This window comes from Dendropsophus ebraccatus, chromosome 15 (genome assembly GCF_027789765.1).
Source record: "Dendropsophus ebraccatus isolate aDenEbr1 chromosome 15, aDenEbr1.pat, whole genome shotgun sequence".
Taxonomy (NCBI): Eukaryota; Metazoa; Chordata; class Amphibia; order Anura; family Hylidae; genus Dendropsophus; species Dendropsophus ebraccatus.
The window spans coordinates 50,986,355-51,009,745 of NC_091468.1; the positions used below are offsets into that span (position 1 = coordinate 50,986,355).

The 23,391-nt window shown below is 44.6% G+C and overlaps 1 protein-coding gene across 1 annotated transcript in view; it reads left to right on the plus strand.

Moving 5' to 3' along the window:
* The window catches only part of LOC138774420 (serine palmitoyltransferase 3-like), a 38,357-nt gene that overhangs the window by 11,355 nt on the left and 3,611 nt on the right, over positions 1 to 23,391 (plus strand). Inside the window, exons 2-10 of the mRNA XM_069955267.1 lie at positions 2,006 to 2,197; positions 2,929 to 3,083; positions 4,117 to 4,265; positions 5,849 to 5,973; positions 7,691 to 7,784; positions 10,458 to 10,563; positions 14,754 to 14,973; positions 18,367 to 18,493; positions 22,839 to 22,974. Coding sequence (XP_069811368.1) covers positions 2,006 to 2,197; positions 2,929 to 3,083; positions 4,117 to 4,265; positions 5,849 to 5,973; positions 7,691 to 7,784; positions 10,458 to 10,563; positions 14,754 to 14,973; positions 18,367 to 18,493; positions 22,839 to 22,974 — 1,304 coding nt within the window. The remainder of the gene's footprint in view (positions 1 to 2,005; positions 2,198 to 2,928; positions 3,084 to 4,116; positions 4,266 to 5,848; positions 5,974 to 7,690; positions 7,785 to 10,457; positions 10,564 to 14,753; positions 14,974 to 18,366; positions 18,494 to 22,838; positions 22,975 to 23,391) is intronic.

A 23,391-nucleotide genomic window follows, 5' to 3' on the forward strand; every position in this document is an offset into this window, starting at 1 on the left:
GCGGACGTGAGCCCACTGTGCTATTGTGCTATGTGACTATCCCTAAGGTTATTGTCTAAGTGTATCCTTCATTCTTCACAAGATGCTCCTGATGGTGGAGATAGGCTTTCCTGGAGGACACACCAGGTTAATAGGTTGATAACCAACCATGTAGCTAGACAGTTCAGGCAAATATACAAACACTGGACACACCACATGCAGGCGGTTGATGCTGGTGACGACACAGGTGCAGGTGACATGGTACGGCTCACACTGAACAGGTCACACTATGCAGGAAACTTGGTACAGGAAAGGATAACTAGTACAAACAAGGTGGGGTCAGGTTCACACTTAAGATGGGAACATGCAGGAATACAGGAGCCAACAGGGAGTGAAGGGTAATTTAGCAGAAACACCAGGATATGGAAACACAACAGCGGGAACACAGGAATCAGGATGGAGAGTGCAGGAACACTGTAGCTGGGAAGTACAGGTACAAAAGGCTTTTGAAAAGGCAGAAACAACAGACCAAGCAGGACCAAAGGACCTTGACGTTTAGGCAGGGTACATGTGCAGAAAGCCTCTTTATCAAAGCCTTTCCTATCTATCGAAGCCACAGGTGGATAAATACTGAGGCACTGAGCCTTTAAATTCAGAGAGGGTGCACACGCTCCCCCTCTAGTGGCCGGATCTATACTACACAAAGGGGGAAGACATGCTGCTCCCTGCTGCTAGGCCGGAAAGGCCACATGGACCCAGACCATGACAAAGAGCAGGGCGACGGCGGCAGAGAGTGGAGACCCCGTCTGCCACAAATGGGAAAATATGGCCACAGTGGTAAGAGGATGGCAGCAGAGGAAAGCCTTGCCATCTTTACACAAGGCATGCTAAGAGTTGCAGTTTTTCAGGTTGGTAGAATGTTGCTTTAGCCCTTTAGTGCACTTTGGTGTAGCTCTATAGACCTCATTGATTAACTGATAATTTTTAACATTAAAGGGGTACTCCAGTGAAAAGCTTTTTCCTAGTAATTGAACCACATTACAAAGTTATATAATTTTGTGATATGCTTCAATCACCTATCTGCCCCCCTTCTCTGTCTTTTCCCCCCTTAACCCCCCACCAGGAAGTGAAGTAAACTCATTCTAATCTAATGACTGTTGACCCCAGGCTTTTCTGTGGGAGACATTTTATGACAATGACATCATCAAGAGGGAGGAGGGTCTAAGCCCTGTTAGGCCTCCCTTTGACAGATGACTCAGGTTGCTCAGCTGTAAGCAAGCTGCAAGCTGTAAGCCAATCAGAGCCAGTTAGACATCACAGGAGATCACTCTCCGCCTGCGCCATAGACGCCATTTTATGCTCGGGGTGATTCCGCTGTCCACCCAAAGAATCAACATGTCATGGCGGAAAGTCAAGCGGGGGCGAGCGGTGGAATTCGCGGCAAAATATCCGCAAGAATTCCTTAGTGTGCACATACTGTACAGTACCATTGTACATTTCTATACAGTATATTGCTGAGATCTCTGGAGCTTTGTTTGAGGGATTCATTTCTGGTGCCACCTGGTGCCAAGAGACCAGTGCTGTAAATAGGCAAAGAAATAGGCTTAAAAAATTTACATGGATAATGTGAGAACTTTATTTATTAACTGTTTTAAACAATTTACAATACAGTCGGGCATCTTATAGTATTTTTTTTAATATTTGCCTTTTCTCCAAAAATCATTGTTTCATCTTTACTAAAATTTCAAACAACTTTCTTTATAACTTCTCTACCAGTGCAAAATGAATCTCTTCTGATAAATATTTTCCTTTCCCCTATTCCCGTAGGAACATCATCCATAAGGCATATTTCATGTTTGACCCATATGACTAGAATATTCAATGATCAAGAAAAAGCAGAAGCATTTACATCTCTGCAGAGTTCACTCAAAAAACCATAAATGATTACTCATCATAAATGATACATAGAGGGCGCACTGTATAATTCACTGTATGATATGTGTATTTTTTTTTCATCCCATAACAGCAGAATGGAGCAGCCAATGGCGGCCTATACAAGAGAGAATACAAGGAGGCTTATGAAGAAGCCCCACTGTACATTCCCGTGCTTACCTACCTCGGCTATGGCATTTTAATCTTGTTCGGCTACTTACGGGATTTCATGAGAAAGTGGGGATTAGAAAAATGCCATATGGCCAAAGAAAGGGAAGAGCAAAAAGTAAGAATTTTTTTAAGCATTTAAGTCTGTTAATATAAATAGATTTGCTGTTGAACAGATAAAAAGCAAGGTATAAGAGCGAGCAAAATGCCCCATTTGAATGATGTATACTAGGGTGCTCACTAGAGATGAGCGAACTTGGTTCGGGTTGGAGTCGATCCGAACCCGAACGTTCGGTATTTGATTAGCGGTGGCTGCTGAACTTGGATAAAGTTCTAAGGTTGTCTGGAAAACATGGATACAGCCAATGACTATATCCATGATTTCCACATAGCCTTAGGGCTTTATCCAAGTTCAGCAGCCACCGCTAATCAAATGCCGAAAGTTCGGGTTCGGATGGACTCGAGCATGCTCCAGGTTCGCTCATCTCTAGTGCTCACCAAATTCATATGTCTATATAGGTCATGATAATCTCAAAAGATAAAGTAGTGGCACTCACCAGGGTAAATTGTAGTGCAGGTTCCTTTATTTCAATAATGCATGGACATGACAAGGGCCGACAGGTGCAGGTTACAAGCTTGTTTCGCACTACTGTGCTTTAACAGACCCCAAAAGAGGGGTCTGCTGAAGCACTACATTACTAATTGTTCTAGGAATTGGAATCTTCTACTTCAGATAATGTAGTGCCATTAATGCACGTAGTTGGATAGATCATACAATATCATAAAATAAAAGCATTAGTTTGACAAATGAGTAAGATGCTCTGATCAGTAAAGTGTTCTGTTTTGAAGGATTTTGTGCCTCTTTATCAAGACTTCGAAAATTTTTACAAAAGAAATATTTACATGCGCATCCGTGATACGTTTTGTCGACCTGTGTGCAGTGTCCCTGGGAGTCTATTTGATCTAAAGGAACGGGTGTCTGATGACTTTAACTGGACTTACAGGTAATGATTCTGTTATTTCTCTTCATATTAAGCTACATGATCCTGGTTGCTTTACTCACATCATTCTACTACACTTACAGATTCTCGTCTCCCCTTGCCTTTGTTTCTGCCCCTGTTAGTTCCCACACTAAGGTCCATATTTACCTTTAGGAATCCAAGGGCCTTTGCCTTGGGCAGCAGTTTTGGGGGAGGCCACCATGCTGTAGCCTGGAAAAAAAATATCAATTTTCACCCTCATCCACATGGGTCAGAAGCAGAGGCATAGCTACCATAGAGGCAGGGAAGGCCGTGCAGGAGGGGGGCCCGGGGGGAGAAGATAAGAGCCTCCTGTGTCCTTCTGCTTAACCCCTTATGTACTGCAGTGTGTAAGTGACCCAATGTTTACTTGCTGCAATGATTACATGCTGCAACACAAAAAAGGGTTAACAGGCAGAAGACAAAAAAAACATTGCTTCCCTGCACTGATAACCCCTGACCTCTGTTCTCACTGCCTGCTGTGCAGAGGTCAGGGGTTATTAATGCACCAGCAGTAGAGCAAAGATTTCCTTGTATTCTGAACATTGGGTCACTTAAGGCCCTATTCCACGGAACGATTATCGGCATATTCGGCTAATATCGGCCGCTACAGCCGATAATAGTCCTGTGGACTTATATACATGTTTTCTTGCATAATGTTGGAGTCAGTTAATTCAGTGTGGCCACTAGAGATGAGCGAATCTACAATAGGAACGAAACAAATTCTGCTCAACCAGGCTGCAGGTTATGAAGTCTGCTCTGCTCTGTGCTGCTCCTCCCCAGGTGCTGGGAAAAGATTGATCCAGTCCTGGGAAAATGGGGAAAGTGGATGCATCTTTTCCCAGCTCCCGGGGAGGAGTGGCATGGAGCGGAGCAGACTTCGAAGACCACAGCCAGATAAGCAGAATCCCGATAGAAACTATGTGATTTACTTTGTTGCTACTGTTGATTTGCCTATCTCTAGTGGCCACCATGGCCGACTTCTGTCACGCTACTTAAAGGGATGGTTTCATTGTAGGTACACTGGAAAAGTCATTAAGAATGTGATCAATATGGGATCATACAACTATCTGGGCTTTGCAGAAAATAATAAAGAGTCCTTAGAAAAAGTAGAGACTGTATTAGAGAGATATGGTGCTGGAGTGTGCAGTAGCAGGCATGATATGGGTGAGTAGAATAAAGCTATTATCATGCTTAGAATATAACTGATTGAGGGGTTTGTTTTAATTCTTCAACATACAGTAAAACCCATTGTATTGCAACCCATAAGCCACATGCATAGATCCTGTATGCGTCCTCACACAATAAATACCTCCGCAATATGGTGTGGGTGGTAAAAGAAACACTGCTATAAGGTATAGGCCAATTTCTTTTAAACTATTCAATTGTAAATTATAATTGTAATCTACATCCAGCTCCAGGTGTTCTACCAACCTCCCACATCTCTTCTCAAAGGCAATCATGTTTCACAGCAAGATAGCAGTGGAGATGGAATGGAGGTCTATTAGCGGGAGCAAACTAGCGCCGACCTGTCAGGTCAGCAATCGCTAGTTTCTCATTCCCCGCTCGCTGCCGGCGCTATTACATGCACTGACAGTGAACGAGTAAGTGCGGGGGGGGGGGGGGGGGGGAATGCGGGGAGCTGCAGAAAGGGCTCCAAGGATGATATTAACCCTTTCACGACCTGGGGTCATTGATTCCTCAATGCCCAGGTCATTTTAGGACATCAGCTTATGGGATCATAGTGATCCCATAAGTTGATGTCCCTATGTCTGCCCCCTCTCCTCTATCCCTTGCCGCTGTTACAATCGTGTGACAGCAGCAGGGGAGAGAGGAGAGGGGGCAGAGCTCACGGGCGCGCCTATCAGGCCCAGCCTTCCCTCCCTCGCCCCGCTGCCCTCTGTAGCAAGGAAACCAGAAGCCTGAGGCTTCCGGTTTCCATGGCTACCATCACTTCGCAGAGCACTGATGGACACCGGAAAGAGAATTCTTCCTCTGTGTAGAGGGAGAATTCTCTGTCAGAAGCCCTATAGATGCTGCGGTTGTGCTGACCGCAGTATCTATAGGATTAACTCTCAGCACCGGGGTGCGGCCCCGGGCTGAGAGTTGTGGTGGGTCTCCAGCTATCACTGAGAGCTGGGACCCGCCGCGGATGACACAGACGCAGCTTCTGCGCCTGTGTCATCCTGGATCATAAATTAACGTTGATGCAGCATCAGACATAGGCTACAGCAACGTTAATTTACAGTGTGGTGGCAGGAGGGGGTTAAAATTGTCCAGGTTGCCCATAGGATATAGCAGTGGTCTGCTGCCTCTCCTATTTCACGGGGCAACGGCGGCAGATTATTGCTATCCTAATCATTCGTCTTTCAACATGTTGAAAGATGTTGAAAGACAATGGTCAACCAACATTGTGCATGTCAGCTGATCGTTGCCTTTTATTACACAAAGCGATTATTGGCTGCAATGGACGATAATCGGCCAAATACGGTGGATAATCGCTTCTTGTAATAGAGCCTTAAGTAATGAGTCAGCCAGAGGTCCCAATGAAGAGGCCTTTACTAGGGAATATCACCCCAATTCTACTCCTGGGATTATGATGTGGGATGACATAGTGTACAGTAGAAGGGGTCATCCCAAAGCGTAATCTCCATATCTCCTCAGAGAATTCTTAGGAACCGATTTTGCTTATTGTTAAATAAATACATTTTTATGTTTGTGAATGAGATTCCAATTTCATTTTCTTTTAGGACAAATGGATAAACTCCAGGAGCTTGAAGATCTGGTTGCAGAGTTTCTCAGAGTGGAGGCAGCAATGGTTTTCAGTATGGGTTTTGCCACAAATTCAACAAACATTCCAGCTCTGGTTGGAAAGGTTGTGACATTTACATTAACTACTACTACTATGACCAGATTAAGCACAGAGAGAGTCCAGATTTACATACAACAGTAAACGATTGACATGTCCAGTACAATGACAATAACAAGCAATAATCTTTCGAAGGCACTTTACATTCAGATTTGTGTCTAATTCTAGGGATCGTTGCAACATACAAAAACGTATGCAACTGTTGTAGGAGAATTGCAGAGCCTGACCACAATGTTGTAGTGATTACACTGCTAAATAATCACAAGATCGCCAACCATCATTTCCACTAGTGTTGAGCGAGCATGCTCTATTGAGCATAGTATCGGGGTGCTCAATACCTACCTTGTGTGCTGGGGTGTAAGGAAGGGATGTGTAAAGGAAATATACAAAAATTAGAACAAAAAAAATGCAATATGTTACTGCAAGACATATTAGAATTCCGTCAGGATGCCGTCAATTGATGACATACCGCCAGAGATCTAATGTGTCTTGCAGTAACGTATTGAATTTTTTTCGATCTAATTTATGTATATTACCTTTACACATCCCTCGAAGGTGAACCAGGCACCCTCCGCTCTGCCAAGCAGGGGACACCTGGTTAAATGCTTGAATCTCACATTGATTTCAATAGGGTTTACTATTTGAATCAAGCACTCGACCATTAAAAAATCAATGAATTGAGTAACAAGCACTCAAGGATTTTAGGGCTCACTCAACACTAATTCCCACTACTATTGAACAACCAAGAGTCACCATGGAGCCCTATAATTTACTGTAAAGACTGTCATAGACATAAAATCCCCCCCCCCCCCCAAAAAAAAACAACAAAAAAAACATCAAGCTCAAGCTGTAAATAATTCAGTGCTTTGTTTTTAGTATTTTATAATATAATAAGATAATATTTATAATATTAAGTACCACCCTAGTGTCACTCAAAGGAGGTATCAGGGATTAGAAAAACAATGCCGTTTCTTCCAGGAACATCCATCATTCTTGTCCTCAAATTGTGGTATGGCAGCTCAATTCCTTTGAAATCAATGGAGCTAAGTTGGAATACCACACATAACCTAAAGGCAGGGTGTGGTGGAAGAAAGCAGCTATGCTTTTCTAACCCAGGATAGCCACCTTAAAGTGTCACTGTCGTGAAATTTTTTTTTGCAGAAATCAATAGTCCAGGCGATTTTAAGAAACTTTGTAATTGGGTTTATTATCCGAAAAATGCATTTTTATCATGAAAAAGCAGTTTGAAGCTCTCCCCCCTGTCTTCATTGTTCTCCTAAGGAGAGAGCTAAAGAAAAGACCAAAACAGGACAACAAAGAGTTAATCTACAAATCCCTCACGGGATATCTCTACTGACCATCACCAGTGACCTGTCTGAGCTCAGATTACAGCTGTCACCCAGCTCCGTGCCTGTAATCCTCTGTTATCTGCTTTCTGCTGCCGGCTAACTCCCTCCTTCCTCCTCCCCCCTCCCCTCTCCCTAGAACAGACAGGGGACGTCTCCTGCAACAAGTCACAATTTTCAGATTTTTCAGAGTGGATGAAAAAGAGGAAGGAGGGGGGGACCTGGGAAAAGGCTTTTTACATGCAGATAATGGCAGATTTGGCTAATAAACCCAATTACAAAGTTTCTTAAAACCGCCTGGACTATTGATTTCTGCAAAAAAAAAAAATACGACAGTGACTCTTTAACCTCATCAACTTTGGTATATCTATTTACAGGGCTGCCTTATCCTTAGCGATGAATTAAACCACACTTCTCTAGTTCTCGGAGCAAGACTCTCTGGAGCCACCATTCGAGTATTCCAACACAACAGTAAGTGTCAGGAAACGGACAGAAAAGAGACTTCAGAGCGGTAACTTCTGTACAGTGCTGAGTCGCCTGCACTGAGTCTTCTTGGTGAGTAGCTTTTCTCATGGTAGGCCTCTGCACTGTATACAAGTTACCATCTATATCATAAAAATCAAAGTCTGTCTGTCTGTCTGTCTGTCCCGTATAGACTTCCAAACGCCTGAACCGTTTGACCCCAAATTTGGCACATAGATACATTGGGTGCCCGGAAAGGTTATTGCGAAGGTCCCGTCCCCGCCAGATGTACGGGAGGGGAGGGGGAAGACCCTGCAGGTATACAGGACACTACAGGTATACAGGCCCCCAAAATTATACACTACAGGTGCACGGGACCTCCACCAACTATATACTACAGGTATACAGGACCCCAAACTTTACACTACAGGTATACGGGACTCCAAAACTATACACTAAAGGTATACAGTACCTCCACCAACTATATACTTCAGGTATTCAGGACCTCCACCAACTATATACTACAGGTACATAGGACCCCAAACTATACACTACAGGTATACAGGACCTCCACCAACTCTATACTACAGGTATACAGGACCCCAAACTATACACTACAGGTTTACAGGGACCCAAAACTATACACTACAGGTAAACAAGACCTCCACCAACTATATAATACAGGTATACAGCACCCCCACCAACTCTATACTACAGGTATACAGGACCCCAAAGCTATACACTACAGGTATACAGGAACTCCACCAACTATATATTACAGGTACATAGGACCCCAAACTATACACTACAGCGATACAGGACCCCAAAACTATACACTACAGGTATACAAGACCTCCACCAACTCTATACTACAGGTATACAGGACCCTCAAACTATGCACTACAGGTATACAGGACCCCCAAACTATATACTACAGGTATACAAGACCTCCACCAATTGTACACTACAGGTATCCAGGACCCTCAAACTATAAACTACAGGTATACAAGACCTCCACCAACTATACATTACAGGTATACAGCACCAACTATATACTACAGGTATACAGGACCCCCGAACTATACAGTACAGGTATACAGGACCTTCACCAACTATACACTGCAGGTATACAGGACCTCCCTCAACTATACACGACAGGTGTACAGCCCCCCCAACTACACACTACAGGTATACAGGACCCCCCCAACTATACACTATAGGTATACAGCCCCCCCCCAACTATGCACTACAGATATGCAAGACCCCTAAAAACTATATACTGTGGGTATACAGAACCCCTCCAGGTATACACTAATTCCACTGATTAACTCAGATGAAACAATACCTTTAGCTTGGCCTCCTGGGCACCTTTGAACAAATCTAATTAACACACTGACACGTTACACCCGGGCAGCGCCGGGTACATTTTCTAGTATATATATATATATATATATAGATATATATATAGATATAGATATATGGCTTCCTCTTGTATCACTGGCACTGTCAGCAGTACCTAAAGAGGTTCTCTCTCAACGAAATACCAGGTTGCCTGTGGGCAGTATAGGGGTACTCCACAGACGTAAAGGGGAAAAAATTTTTTTGCTAATACATAGCTTTAAAGGCTACCTGGGACCATGATATTGCAGTCATAGCCAATCAGCAACTGAGTCACTACACCAGGTTGAACAGCGAAGGAGATCAGTAAGATATTGGTGGCACTGTGGAAGCCAAGTCCTATCCTCGGGCATATATTAAAAATTGCCCTTGCCTGAAGCACCCCTTTAATAGTTATATTATCTTGTAATATTACTTATTTAAAATAAATAGCGTTTTCATTCAACTTTGGTTAAGTGGCCGTACAGCAATTTATAGAGCAGGGTCCAGTTCCCTCTTCTAAACTGCCCGACATGATCACTGGGTGTGGCAGACAGCCCTGCAGTTGCCAAAACAAACATTGGTGGCAGCAGAGAGGCCTATCTTGCCCCTTACTGCTGCCACTCAACAAAAGTTGAATGGTACATAAAAAACTATATATTTATTTTAATCAATTTATATCATGAAGTAATATAACTATTAAAGCAATGTATTGGCATGTTTTTTTTTTGGTCTCCGGAGTACCCCTTTAACCCCTCCATATAAGAAGGAGGTTCTACTACTGAAAATCAAGATGTATACAAAGGCTAGTAAGATTAGTGTTTGTTATTTGTTGTCCAATGACCGGTTCTGCAATGCTAAATATTATGACCATACAGTATCTCCTCCCTAAACTTTCTCCTTACAACTAGGCTTGATCGAACAGCAGAAAAAGCTAGGTTCAATCATACTCAAACCTAGCCGGACCTTCCGCATTTGATTCCTTATGCTTTCCCTGTCCCTGCGGAAGGAGACATCCCGGGACCACCTGGAATTCTGGGATTCAGCCTAGGTAATAGGCTGTATCCCGGAATTCCAGGGGGTCCCTGGGCTGTCTCCTCCTTCGGCACGGACCGGGAAGGCATCAGCAGTTAAATGCGGAAGGTCCGGCTAGGTTCTAGTTCGAATGAACCTAGCTTTTTCCACTGTTTGATCAAGCCTACTTACAACTAATAGAGTAACAACAAACAGGTAACAGTATCGGGAGATTTGATGATCCAACCATTTTTGTCTGCTTTCATATTGTATATTTTTTTCTATGTTAAGATATGAAGAACCTAGAAAAACTACTGCGGGATGCTGTAGTGACCGGCCAGCCACACATTCGAAGAGCCTGGAAGAAAATTCTAATTATCGTTGAGGGAATTTACAGGTAAAATCTGGCAAAGGTTATACAGCTGATGCAGTATATGCTTATATATATATTTCCAAACAATACACGTCTATCCAGGGTCCAATCAGCCCACATACAGTAATAATGCCTTGTCAAGAAAAAAGCATCTTCATAATTGAGGTGCCAGTAGTCTCCTTGGACTTGTACAAACCCTACAATCAGCTGGTTTAAAGGGGTTGTCCAGGCAGGAGAAATTTTACATATATGCCTGAGAAGGGTGAGACACTCACCTACCTGGCACCCATGCCGGTCATGTTTGGGGTCATGTTGTTACAGGTTCACTCAGCCAATGAGGAGTTGTAGAATTCTTTTTGCTTCAGCCACTGATTGGCTGAGGGGGTCTGTAATGTCACAGCAGAAATAGAGCAGCATAATACTGGCAGCAGCATAGGAGCCAGGTAGGTGAGTGCCTGTTATTTTATTTTTTTAATCACCCCCTACCCTGGGCATATATGTATCTGCCCAGACAACCCCTTTGATATGTTATCAAAGCTTTCCTATTGTCCTATTATTTGCTATAATGCAGGGGCGTAGCTAGGGGTTCAGCCTAGGGGGGGGGCGAGTGAGTCTGAGTGGGCCCCCAACCTATTATGTTACCCATAGGGAACCTCAGTAGACCCCAAACAAATAGAGATGTAAGTAAAGTGCAGACACATCCAGTGACTCACAGGTGACGTCTTCTCTGATGAGAGTGGGTCAGGTTTCCTTTTCTTTTTCATTGTGAAGACTCTTCTAACCACAAATCATCACAGCAGTATCTGCCAGACAAACATCTTCAGCACCTTACTTTTACAGCACCTTTAACCACCTCTATACAAACTCTCCATCATAGTGCCCTTAAACAGTAACAGAGACTTCTTTGAAGACCAATCTGTAGTCATTTTTCCTTTTCTGTGCTTCTCTCTATACTTAGATCCCTTCTTTATGCCTGTATCTGTAGTTAGGATCCATAATCGTGTCCTCATCTGTAGTAAGACATCCTCTTCATGCCCCATCTGTAGTTGTGTTCCCTCTCTTTTCCCTCTGTAGTTAGCCCCCCCCCCCCCTTATGCCCTCAACACTAGTTGGGCCCCCACTTTGTGCCTCCATCTGCAGTTAGCCCCCCCCTTTGTGCTAAATAAATGGTACCCCTTTGTCCTAATGAACTGTACCACCGCCCCCCTGTATAAACTGTGCCTCTTATGAACTGTTTTTATATTAAATAGTGCCACTGTCCCCGTTTTATACTGTGCCCACAATGTAGTTTGCCACTGCCTACCTAATAAACTATATTACTACTGCCCTCCAATGTACTGTACCACTGCCCCCTGTAATGTACCGTACCACTGTCCTCTCTCATGTACTGTACCACTGTCCTCTAATGTACTGTACCACTGTCCTCTCTAATGTACTGTACCACTGTCCTCTAATGTACTGTACCACTGTCCTCTCTAATGTACTGTACCACTGTCCTCTCTAATGTACTGTACCACTGTCCTCTAATGTACTGTACCACTGTCCTCTAATGTGCTGTACTGTACCACTGTCCTCTCTAATGTACTGTACCACTGTCCTCTAATGTACTGTACCACTGTCCTCTCTAATGTACTGTACCACTGTCCCCTCTAATGTACTTTACTACTGACCTCCTAAATCATTGTTTTCCAACCAGTGTCTCCTCAGCTGTTCCTTAACTACAACCTCCATTATGTCAGGACATGATGGGAGTTCTAGTCTTGTAGCGACTGAAGGGTCACATGTTGGAGAACACTATACTAAATAAACCTCCCTCCTAAATTATGGTTTCCCTACCAGTGGCAAAACTACAACTCCCATTGTACCCTGGTGGCAGGACATGATGAGAGTTTTAGTTTGGTAACAGCTCAGGAGCCACTGTTAGGAAGCAATCATTTAGGGGTACAGTTTATTTAGTAAAGTATTCTCCAACATGTGACCCTCCTGCTGTTCCTAAACTACAATCCCCACTATCTCCTGCCAGAAGGGATGGGCCAGCATGATGGGAGCTGTAGTTTTGTCACAGGTTTGAGAACACTACTAAATAAACTCTACCTATGTGTATACACTCCAGCCGGGATTCCTCAGAAGGCAGTACTACATAAGTTCCGTAGAAATCACGGCCATTGTTACAACGGCCATGATTACTACGGAACTTACTGTATGTAGTGTGAACATAGCCTTAAACACTAAGTTTTACTTATCTCTTCTTACATCACATTACATACACCCAGGGACACACACACACACATCCCATGCACCCAGGACACACACATCTCATGCACCCAGGAAACACACACATCCCATGCACCCAGGACACACACACATCCCATGCACCCAGGGACACACACACATCCCATGCACCCAGGGACACACACACACATGCCATGCACCCAGGGACACACACACACATCCCATGCACCCAGGACACACACATCCCATGCACCCAGGACACACACACATCTCATGCACCCAGGGACACACACACACATCCCATGCACCAGGACACACACACATCCCATGCACCCAGGACACACACATCCCATGCACCCAGGACACACACATCCCATGCACCCAGGGACACACACATCCCATGCACCCAGGACACACACACATCCCATGCACCCAGGACACACACACATCCCATGCACCCAGGACACACACACATCCCATGCACCCAGGACACACACACATCCCATGCACCCAGGACACACACACATCCCATGCACCCAGGACACACACACATCCCATGCACCCAGGACACACACACATCCCATGCACCCAGGACACACACACATCTCATGCACCCAGGACACACACACATCCCATGCACCCAGGGACACACACATCCCATGCACCCAGGACACACACATCCCATGCACCCAGGACACACACATCCCATGCACCCAGGACACACACATCCCATGCACCCAGGACACACACATCCCATGCACCCAGGACACACACACATCCCATGCACCCAGGACACACACACATCTCATGCACCCAGGACACACACATCCCATGCACCCAGGGACACACACATCCCATGCACCCAGGGACACACACATCACATCTCATGCACCCAGGACACACACATCCCATGCACCCAGGACACACACATCCCATGCACCCAGGACACACACATCCCATGCACCCAGGGACACACACATCCCATGCACCCAGGGACACACACACACATCTCATGCACCCAGGACACACACATTCCATGCACCCAGGACACACACACATCCCATGCACCCAGGACACACACATCCCATGCACCCAGGACACACACATGCCATGCACCCAGGACACACACATCCCATGCACCCAGGACACACACACATCTCATGCACCCAGGACACACACACACATCCCATGCACCAGGACACACACACATCCCATGCACCCAGGACACACACATCCCATGCACCCAGGACACACACACATCTCATGCACCCAGGACACACACATCCCATGCACCCAGGACACACACATATCTTATGCACCCAGGACACACACATCCCATGCACCCAGGACACACACATATCTCATGCACCCAGGACACACACATCCCATGCACCCAGGACACACACATATCTCATGCACCCAGGACACACACATCCCATGCACCCAGGACACACACATATCTCATGCACCCAGGACACACACATCCCATGCACCCAGGACACACACATCTCATGCACCCAGGACACACAGCACTTACTGTAATTGCAGGGAAGCTCTGAGGGGGCCATGTGGTGCAGTTCTCTGATCTTCTCCTCACAGTCGGACTCTGGGCCCCTCCTCTTCTTCTGTCCCGACATCCAGGAGAGCAGGAAGCAGCCGGAGGAGGTAGTGGGGGAGGGGCCCGGGCTGTGAGGAGGGGGTCCTGTCTGTGTCTCTTCTGCCCTGGTATAGAGTGAGCAGACACACAGACAGGAAGCTGCAGTGTCTGCCCTGAGTGCAGCGGACACTACTTCCAGGCAGCCTTAAAGTGGCAGAGCAGCCTAATTAACATCCGGCCTCTGCGGCCCTTAAGTGTACTGGGGGGGACCGGCCCGGGGGGCCCCCAGCCTTGGTGGGCCCGGGGGCGACCGCCCCCTTTGCCCCCCTCTAATTTCGCTACTGCTATAATGTTATAGTAAGCAGAACACTATTTCATTCTCCAGTATGGAAGGATCTATTGTACATCTTCCAGAAATAATAGCGTTAAAGAAGAAGTACAAAGCGTACCTGTACTTGGATGAAGCACACAGTATAGGAGCTGTGGGCCCAACAGGACGAGGAGTGGTGGATTACTTTGGGATGAATCCTGAAGATGTTGATGTGCTAATGGGAACATTTACCAAAAGCTTTGGTGCTGTAGGGGGATATATTGCAGGGAGAAAGGTAAGTGGGTTAGTATGATTACTAATAATTTTACTGTCTATCCAAATATGCAGGAGTTGTTCACCAAATCAATTGGTACCAGAAAGTGCCAGAGATCTGAAATTTACTTCTTTAAAAAATGTAAAGTCTTTCAGTACTTATCAGCTGCTGTATGTCCTGATAGAAGTGGTGTATTCTTTCCAGTCTGGAGAGCAGGAGAGGTTTTCCATGGGGGTCTGCTACTGCTCTGGACAGTTCCTGACATAGACAGAGGAGGCAGCAGAGAGCACTGTGTTAGACTCGAGAGAATATTCCACTTCCTGCAGGACATCCAGCAGTTGGCCTGGAAGACTTGATATTTTTTTAATAGTAGTAAATTTCAAATCTCTGACATTAGTTGATTTTTTTTTTTTAACAACCCCTTTAAATGGAAATTTACTGCAGGTTAAGAAACTTTAACCTGCTTATATGATCCCATAGAGCAGAAGACAATGAGAAAGAAGTGTTAGCTAGCCTGCCACTGGATGACCAGGAAGGGTTTGCGGAGGACATGGACAGTGAGCTCTGGACTTGCCCCATCCAGCTGTCACTTCCTACTCGCCTCAAGACAGCCCTGGGTGGCTGCAGGAAACTGGGCAACAATCCCTTACCTGCGTCTGGGGTGTAAAACACAAAATGGAGACAAGACAGACAAAACACCCAGGGATGTTCTTATGAGCCAGGGTCAAATGCTCAATGCAGTACAGAATCAGAATCCAAATGAAGAAGTCAGAGATACAAGAGCAAAGATCAGAGTAACAAGATAAAGAGACACAGACATATACAACACAAGGTACATTTAGCTCGCTCAGGTAAGACTAATTGCCAGCATAGAGTATACGACAAACAGACACTTTATAGGAGCTAAGGGACTTATGGTGCGTTTACACAGGCAGATTTATCTGACAGATTTTGGAAGCCAAAACCAGCAGCAGATTATAAACTGGGAACAGGTGATAAAGGTAAGACTGAGATTTCTCCTGTTTTCAAATACATTCCTGGCTTTGGCATCCAAAATCTGTCAGATAAATCTGTGTGTGTAAACGCAGCATTAGGGTCCATTTAAACAGAAAGATTATCTGATAGATTATCTGCCAAAGATTTGAAGCCAAAGCCAGGAATGGACTATAAACAGAGATCAGGTCATAAAGGAAAGCCTGAGATTTTTCATCTTTTCAAATCCGTTCCTGGCTTTGGCTTCAAATCTTTGGCAGATAATCTGTCAGATAATCTTTCTGTGTAAATGGACCCTACTGCTGGGTTTATACGAAGCGATAATTGGGCCGATCGTATGATTAACGATGTCGGAGTAACGATTTTTTTTTCATAACGATCAGCGTTTAGACGGTACGATATATCGTACCGAAAAATAGTTTTGCTATCGTTTCGCGATCGCACGCCCGCAGCCCGGCCCGGCCCCCCCGCTCTCAGCCCGGCCCCCCCGCTCTCAGCCCGGCCCCCCGCTCATCCGCAGCCCGGCCCCATGGTCATCCGCAGCCCCCTGCTCTGCCCCGATCGCCAACCCTGCCGCGCCACCCCCACCGCCGCTCCGATCGCCACCCCCGCCACCGCCGCTCCGTTCGCCACCCCCGGAGCTGCTGCTCCGACCGCCCCACCGCCGCTCCGATCGCCCCTGCCCCCCCCATGCCGCTCCGATCGCTCCGCCGCCTCTCGCTCCCCTCTTCAGCCAATCACTGCACGGCAGCACTGACTGGCTGAAGAGGAGCCGTTTGAAATTCCTGGCTCCCCTCTTCAGCCAATCAATGCACTGAAGAGTGAGGAGCCGGGGATTTCGAAGACCTGCTACGCGGAGCAGGTAACGTATGCTCGTGGAGCATATCGGAGCGGTGGCGGCGATCGGAGCGGCGGCGGGGTTGGCGATCGGAGCGGTGCGGTGGCGATCGAGCCGGCGCAGGGGCTGCGGATGAGCGGGGGGTAGGGCTGCGAGCGGGGGGCCGGGCTGCGGGCGGGCGGCCGGACTTTCGCGCAACAACTGTTTACACAGAACGATCTGCGAATTTTTTGCGAACGACGAACGACGATTTAAGAACAAGATAAAAGATCAAAATGAACGATTTCTCGCTTGTCGTTTGATCGTTAGCTGCGTTTACACGTACGATTATCATTCGAATTCAATCGTTATCGTGCAAATTCGAACGATAATCGTTCCGTGTACACCCAGCATATGTCCAGAGAGTGATTGAATAAGGCACCTTTGGTGCACCACTCCACCCTGCCCACTCATCCTAGAAGAGAAGTATTGATAAGGTCCTCTGTAGTGTTCAATGTGCAGAAAACCACCTCAATATTCAAGAAGAGGCAGCTGCACTTGTCATAGGAGAGTAATAGGAGCAGAACACCTCTGACTTCAATGGGCCAACCAAATGATCTAATGGTTGTTTGGGCGGCTCCTCCCATTCCTCCCCACTCACTGTCTGTGCGTGAAATAGCACAGGCAGCAAGCAGGGAACAAGGAGGAAGCGAGCGCTGAGCTGACAGGTCGGCGCTCGCTTCCCCTGGAAAATTGTGCTATGTAATACTGCCCTAAGTATATGGCATGATCAATACCCCCTATGTACTTTCATTGCTTTATTTCATGCACCTGCCCTTGTGTTAATTTTACACTTAATCCATGTAGCATGTTAATCATTTTACCCTCTTTTATTAAATAGTTGAATTTAAAATGAGATTTTTTTTTTATTGTACTAGTCTTCTGTCACTCCACCTGAATATGCATTAAGAAGTTGAAATTTGGATGCTACTAATCTTCTCATAAATTAACGCTTAAACAAGGTTTAAGACATTAAGGGACCTATTACACAATAAAGACAACGATCAGCTGATGACAACGATCATTGGCTGATCCTGTCTTTAGATCCTGACCCGCCGGCTGATGAATCTGTAAAGAAAATAATAAACTATATACATTACCTCTCTACTTTTCCAGTGTCTTCCTGTCTTCTCCACGCTTTCACAGCTGCCGGTACAACTTCAGAACCCCTCTCTGAAGTGACAGGCTGCACAGCCAACCACTGGCCGGGACGGAACTGCTGCGACTAGTGAATAGCTGAGCAGCCTATCACTTCTAAGACCGGCTCTGAAGTTGTACTGGCAGCTGTGGGAGCGTGGAGAAGCCAGGAAGACATCGGAGTGTGGAGAGGTAATGTATATAGTTTATTATTTACGATATACAGCAAGGGCTGCATGGACGTGGCTAACAATGTCCGTTCAGCCCGTGCTGCACAATAATCGAGCTGTGTAATAGGCTCGGTAAATGAGTGTGGATGTAGCAGATCGGCGCTTGTTTACTAAAGTGATTGGGACGTGTAATATGGCCCTTACAGTAACATTCTCTGAATGGAATTTCATCTGTAGGATCTTGTGGATTACTTACGAAACCACTCGCATAGTGCAGTTTATGCAGCATCTATATCTCCACCAATCGCAGAGCAGATCATAAGGGTAATGAAGTGCATCATGGGAACTGATGGGACACTGACAGGTACCTTTATACATTTCTTAATTTCTCATTGTTTATTGAGCTGTAAGATATTTGCTCGTGCTGTGGAGAGAAGAACGGTCATATCATAATTTAATTTCCTTGTAAGGATATATTTATTAACCATTAGGCTATGTTCCCACACAGTATTTTTGCAATATTTGCCATTAAATGATGGCCAGCAACTCAATTTCAACAGTGTGTGAACAGAGCCTTTCTGTGTTTTCAATTCACTCTTGGTTTTGGTTGCAAAATACTGAGCAAAAATACTGTGTGGGAACATAGCCTAAGGGTGCGTTCACACATACCGACTCGCAGCAGAAATCTCGCTGCGAATTTTGCAGCGAGATCCGCTACAAGTCAAGGTCCCTGTCAAGGGGTCTGAAAGACCGCTGTGAGTATGTAATGCAGCCGCCCCCTTAACCCCTTCAGCTGCCGCTCGGCTCCCGCGCAGTCTGTATATACTTTACCTCTCTCCTTGCTGCACGGGGTTCCGGCATCCTGCTCTCCCGCGTAGCCAATCAGTGTGTTGCCCAGTCGCCGGGACCCGTGCAGGAGAGAGGTAATGTATATACAGACTGCGCTGGAGCCGAGCAGCAGCCGAAGGGTTTATGGGGGTGGCTGCAGTACAAACTGAAAGACTCACAGCGACATTTCCACTGCGAGACGGTACATGTGAATGTACCCTAAGACTAGATTCGCTAAGATGCTCCAAGCTCCGTCTTGCTTCGGGGGCTCTCGGTGTCTGGGCGTTCTTCTCAGCCGATCAGTGACTGTGGTGGGGCAGGCAAGGGACCCGCAGCGGATTGCGCTGCGAATTTGCAGCGTGAAATCCGCTGCGGACGTTGTGTTTGTCTAGCCTTAAAGTGTCACTGTTGTTTAAATTTTTTGCAGAAATCAATAGTACAGGCGATTTCAAGAAACTTTGTAATTGGGTTTATTATTTTATAATGAAAAAGCAGTTTGAAGATCTCCCCTCTGTCTTCATGGTTCTCTTATGGGGGTGGACGGAGATGAGGCACCAAAACAGGACAACAAAGAGTTTATTTACAGCTACCTCACCGGGCTATCTCCTCTGAAGTCAGCACTGGCCTCTCTGACCTCTGAATACTGGCTTTCACACAGGTCCCGCTGTGTAATCCTTTGTTCTCTGCTGGCCAATAATCTCCTTCCTCCTCCCTCCTCCCCTATCCATAGGTTACACAGGGCTCGACTGATGTAAAAGAGTCAAGAATTCCTGATAATGAGCTGTGAATGAGAGGGGGGGGGACCCGGGGAAGGGCTTCTTGAATGCAGATAATGGCATATTTCCCTAATAAACCCAATTACAAAGTTTCTTAAAATCGCCTAAACTATTGATTTCTGAAAAAAAAAAAAAAAAACGACATTGACACTTTAAGAATATTTCCAAAATGTAGTACAACTGAAGCATAGCAGACAAAGTTACCATCAAAGTGGACCTGAACATTTAGACCACAGTACTCTAATATAATGCTTAAGTGGTTGAATTTCATGTATTTACTGTACAGCGAGATCTGCAGAAGTCTGGTACGTCTATCAGACCTGCACATGTCCTGCCACTCCCAGCAAGTCACAGATATGGCTTGAAAAAGGTCCTATGAGGACAGAAACATCGTCGACCGTGCCTTAGCTGGCTATAAAAATTACTTTATTTCGTGTCTAGATAGAATATGCGACATACATGATGCATTAAAAATGTTGTACAGAAAATTCAAGTAGCTAAGCACCATATTGAAGTGCTGTGGTTTGATCTCCAGTGATTTGTGAGCGGTGGAGGATCGGGGCATGTGAGTGTAGCTTCATTTTTATTTTAAAGCCAGCTGGATAATTTTTCATACCATCTGAACCATGGGATAATTCTTTTGTCATTATAGTGTCTTCCTAAAATGTACTGTTTGTTATATACATATATTATATATATAATACATTTCAAATTAATATATATATAAACACAGTGTATGTGTATATATATATATATATATATATATATATATATATACAATGGTACCTTGGTTTAAGAGTAACTTGGTTTAAGAGCGTTTTGATTTAAGAGCTCAAAGTTTTTTCAAAATTGTGACTTGGTTTAAGAGCATTGATTTGGTTTAAGAGCTCCCGGTACTGTGTGGGAGCGCGAATGGAGGAGGGGCATGGTCTGCACAGCGGGGTCTACAGCTCTGTACTCTGACCCAGGAAGTTTCCCTCACCTTCCAAATCATAGCAGATCCACTTCAGGCTGGGGCTTACATCAGGGGACAGGACTGTGGAGGTAATCTCTCCATAGCTGTAACCCCTCTCTCCCCGGACACAGAGCTGCATGTATGTGCCCACATCTGCCCTGCTCATTCCTTCATGCTCCCTGCAGTCTCTGTCAGCCCTTGTGTTTCCCATCCTCTCCATTACTGTACAGTAACTTATAATATCACATATTCTGCTGTTTCTGAATGTTTGTTTCATCTGTTTTACATGTTATTCAGAATAATAAATCATTATTTTGGGGTGTGGAACCAACTGTCTGCATTTCTATAATTTCTTATGGGAAAATTTGAACAGGTACTAAAGAGAAAATGAAGCCGCGGCAACTCACCAGTCTGCAGAAAAACTTTTCTTCTTTATTGTAGGTACATAACAGTACAAGAAGACATCACAGAGGGGGGGATGGTGGGAGGACGGTCACACAGGCATGTGTAAGGTAGCGACGATCGTTTCGTGTGAGCTAGTCACACTTTATCTGGCTAACACAGCCAGCTCTGCACTGACCCTCCATACTAGTAGGCGTGATAGTCAGGTGGCTGGCTGGTCACATGGTACAAAAACACACAGGTGAATTAAAACCTTGTTAAAAACAAAAACAATTCATGCAAAATTTAGAGAAAAGCGTGAAATTCATTGCGGTCATTGAGACCAAGAGGACTTGTGGCAAAGAAATAAGAAATTAAAGCAGACTCTTGTAATAATAATATATGCCGGTCGCCCCCATCTTTCAAAGGATTAACTATTTGCAATCCAGCAAATTTTAACACATTTGGATTGCTTTTATGTATCTCTCTTATGTGGCTTATCAGCCTAGGGGCTCCACGGCCGGTGCGTATAGAGTTGCAATGTTCTCGAAACCGTACGTATAGGGGGCGTATTGTTTTACCAATATAGTAAAACCCACATGGGCAAAAAATTATATACACTAAGTAAGAAGATTTACAAGTAATTAATTGGCGTACTGACCATATTTTACCTCCTAGTTTAACGGTATCCAGCATGGCATTTTGTGGGCAGAAGGAACAATGCAAACAACGTTTATTGCCAGGGGAACAAGTTAACCATGAATTATTGTATTTATTAGTACTATAATTTCTCGTAGATTTTAATTGATCACCTACTGTTCTATTTCTTCTGAACGTAATGACAGGTTTATTAATAGCAGCCTCTTTTAAGAGGGGGTCGTCTTCTATGATATACCAAAATTTATGAATAGCTTTTTTTAAAATTTGATTACATGGGGTGTTATTAAATGAAAAATAAAATCTTTTATTGTTGTTATTTTGTTTTTTTCTCTTTATTTTTGCTATTTTTGAGGAGGTTGACTCTAGGAATAAGAATAGACATGAACATGAGACATAGAATCCGGGTACCCTCGTTTTCTCAATCTTTGCAATAATTCATCTGCTTGTAAGTTGTAAGTAGTAAGATCACTATTATTTCTTTTTAAGCGTAAAAGTTGACTAAAAGGAATACTTTCTTTTACCTTATAAGGATGTGAACTGCTAAAATGTAGCAAGGAATTACTAGCAGTGGGTTTACGAAACCCTTTTGTCACAATAGTGTCATTTGAGATGTCTAGAGACACGTGTGTTAGCCAGATGAAGTGTGACTAGCTCACACGAAACGATCGTCGCTACCTTACACATGCCTGTGTGACCGTCCTCCCACCATCCCCCCCCTCTGTGATGTCTTCTTGTACTATTATGTACCTACAATAAAGAAGAAAAGTTTTTCTGCAGACTGATGAGTTGCCGCGGCTTCATTTTCTCTTTAGTACCTGTTCAGATTGTTTTGCTTTGCTTAGACGCCACATGTGCACCACCCACTGCTGATTGCTCACACAGCTGACTATCTCTGGACTTTTTACTGGTGCAAAGCAAAGTAAGTGCCGACTGCCTGTTTTTCTTTTTTGTTCGCTTATGGGAAAATTTGCTTTGGTTTAAGAGTGGAATTATACGAATTATGCTCGTAATCCAAGGCACCACTGTATGTATATATATATATATATATATATATATATATATATATATATATATATAATTTTTTTAAAATAATAACTGCAAACCCTTAGGTCGGCAGAGACTCAATCAGCTGGCAGAGAACACCAGATACTTCAGACGAAGATTACGTGACTTGAATGTAATTACTTATGGAAATGAAGATTCTCCGGTTGTCCCTGTGCTCATGTACATGCCAAGCAAAGTAGGGTAAGTACTTCACATAATAATCAAAGCAAACTCCCAATCATCAGTTCATAATGGAGCATATTAATGCATAATCAGGGCTTCCCCGAGGAGCGAGATGCAGCACTCGTACTGGCCATGTAGACCATCAGAAAATAGAAATGCAACCAACTCCGAGAGCCATAATATAGGTCCGGTACAATGCCTGATTCTTTAGATGTTTATAACCCTTAATGCTATATGAAATTGTACCAACCTTAGTTTGATGCTTTTATTCTATAACTATATTGTTGGCATAGTGATCATTTACATTGCTTATAAGTTGCTTGTATATATCGCTCTGAAGACAATAAACAATTATGCGCTGTAGGTTCTTTCCTAGAATCTTTTATGGGTTTCTGTGTCACATACAATCATACTGCAGCAATAAGTGACTTATAA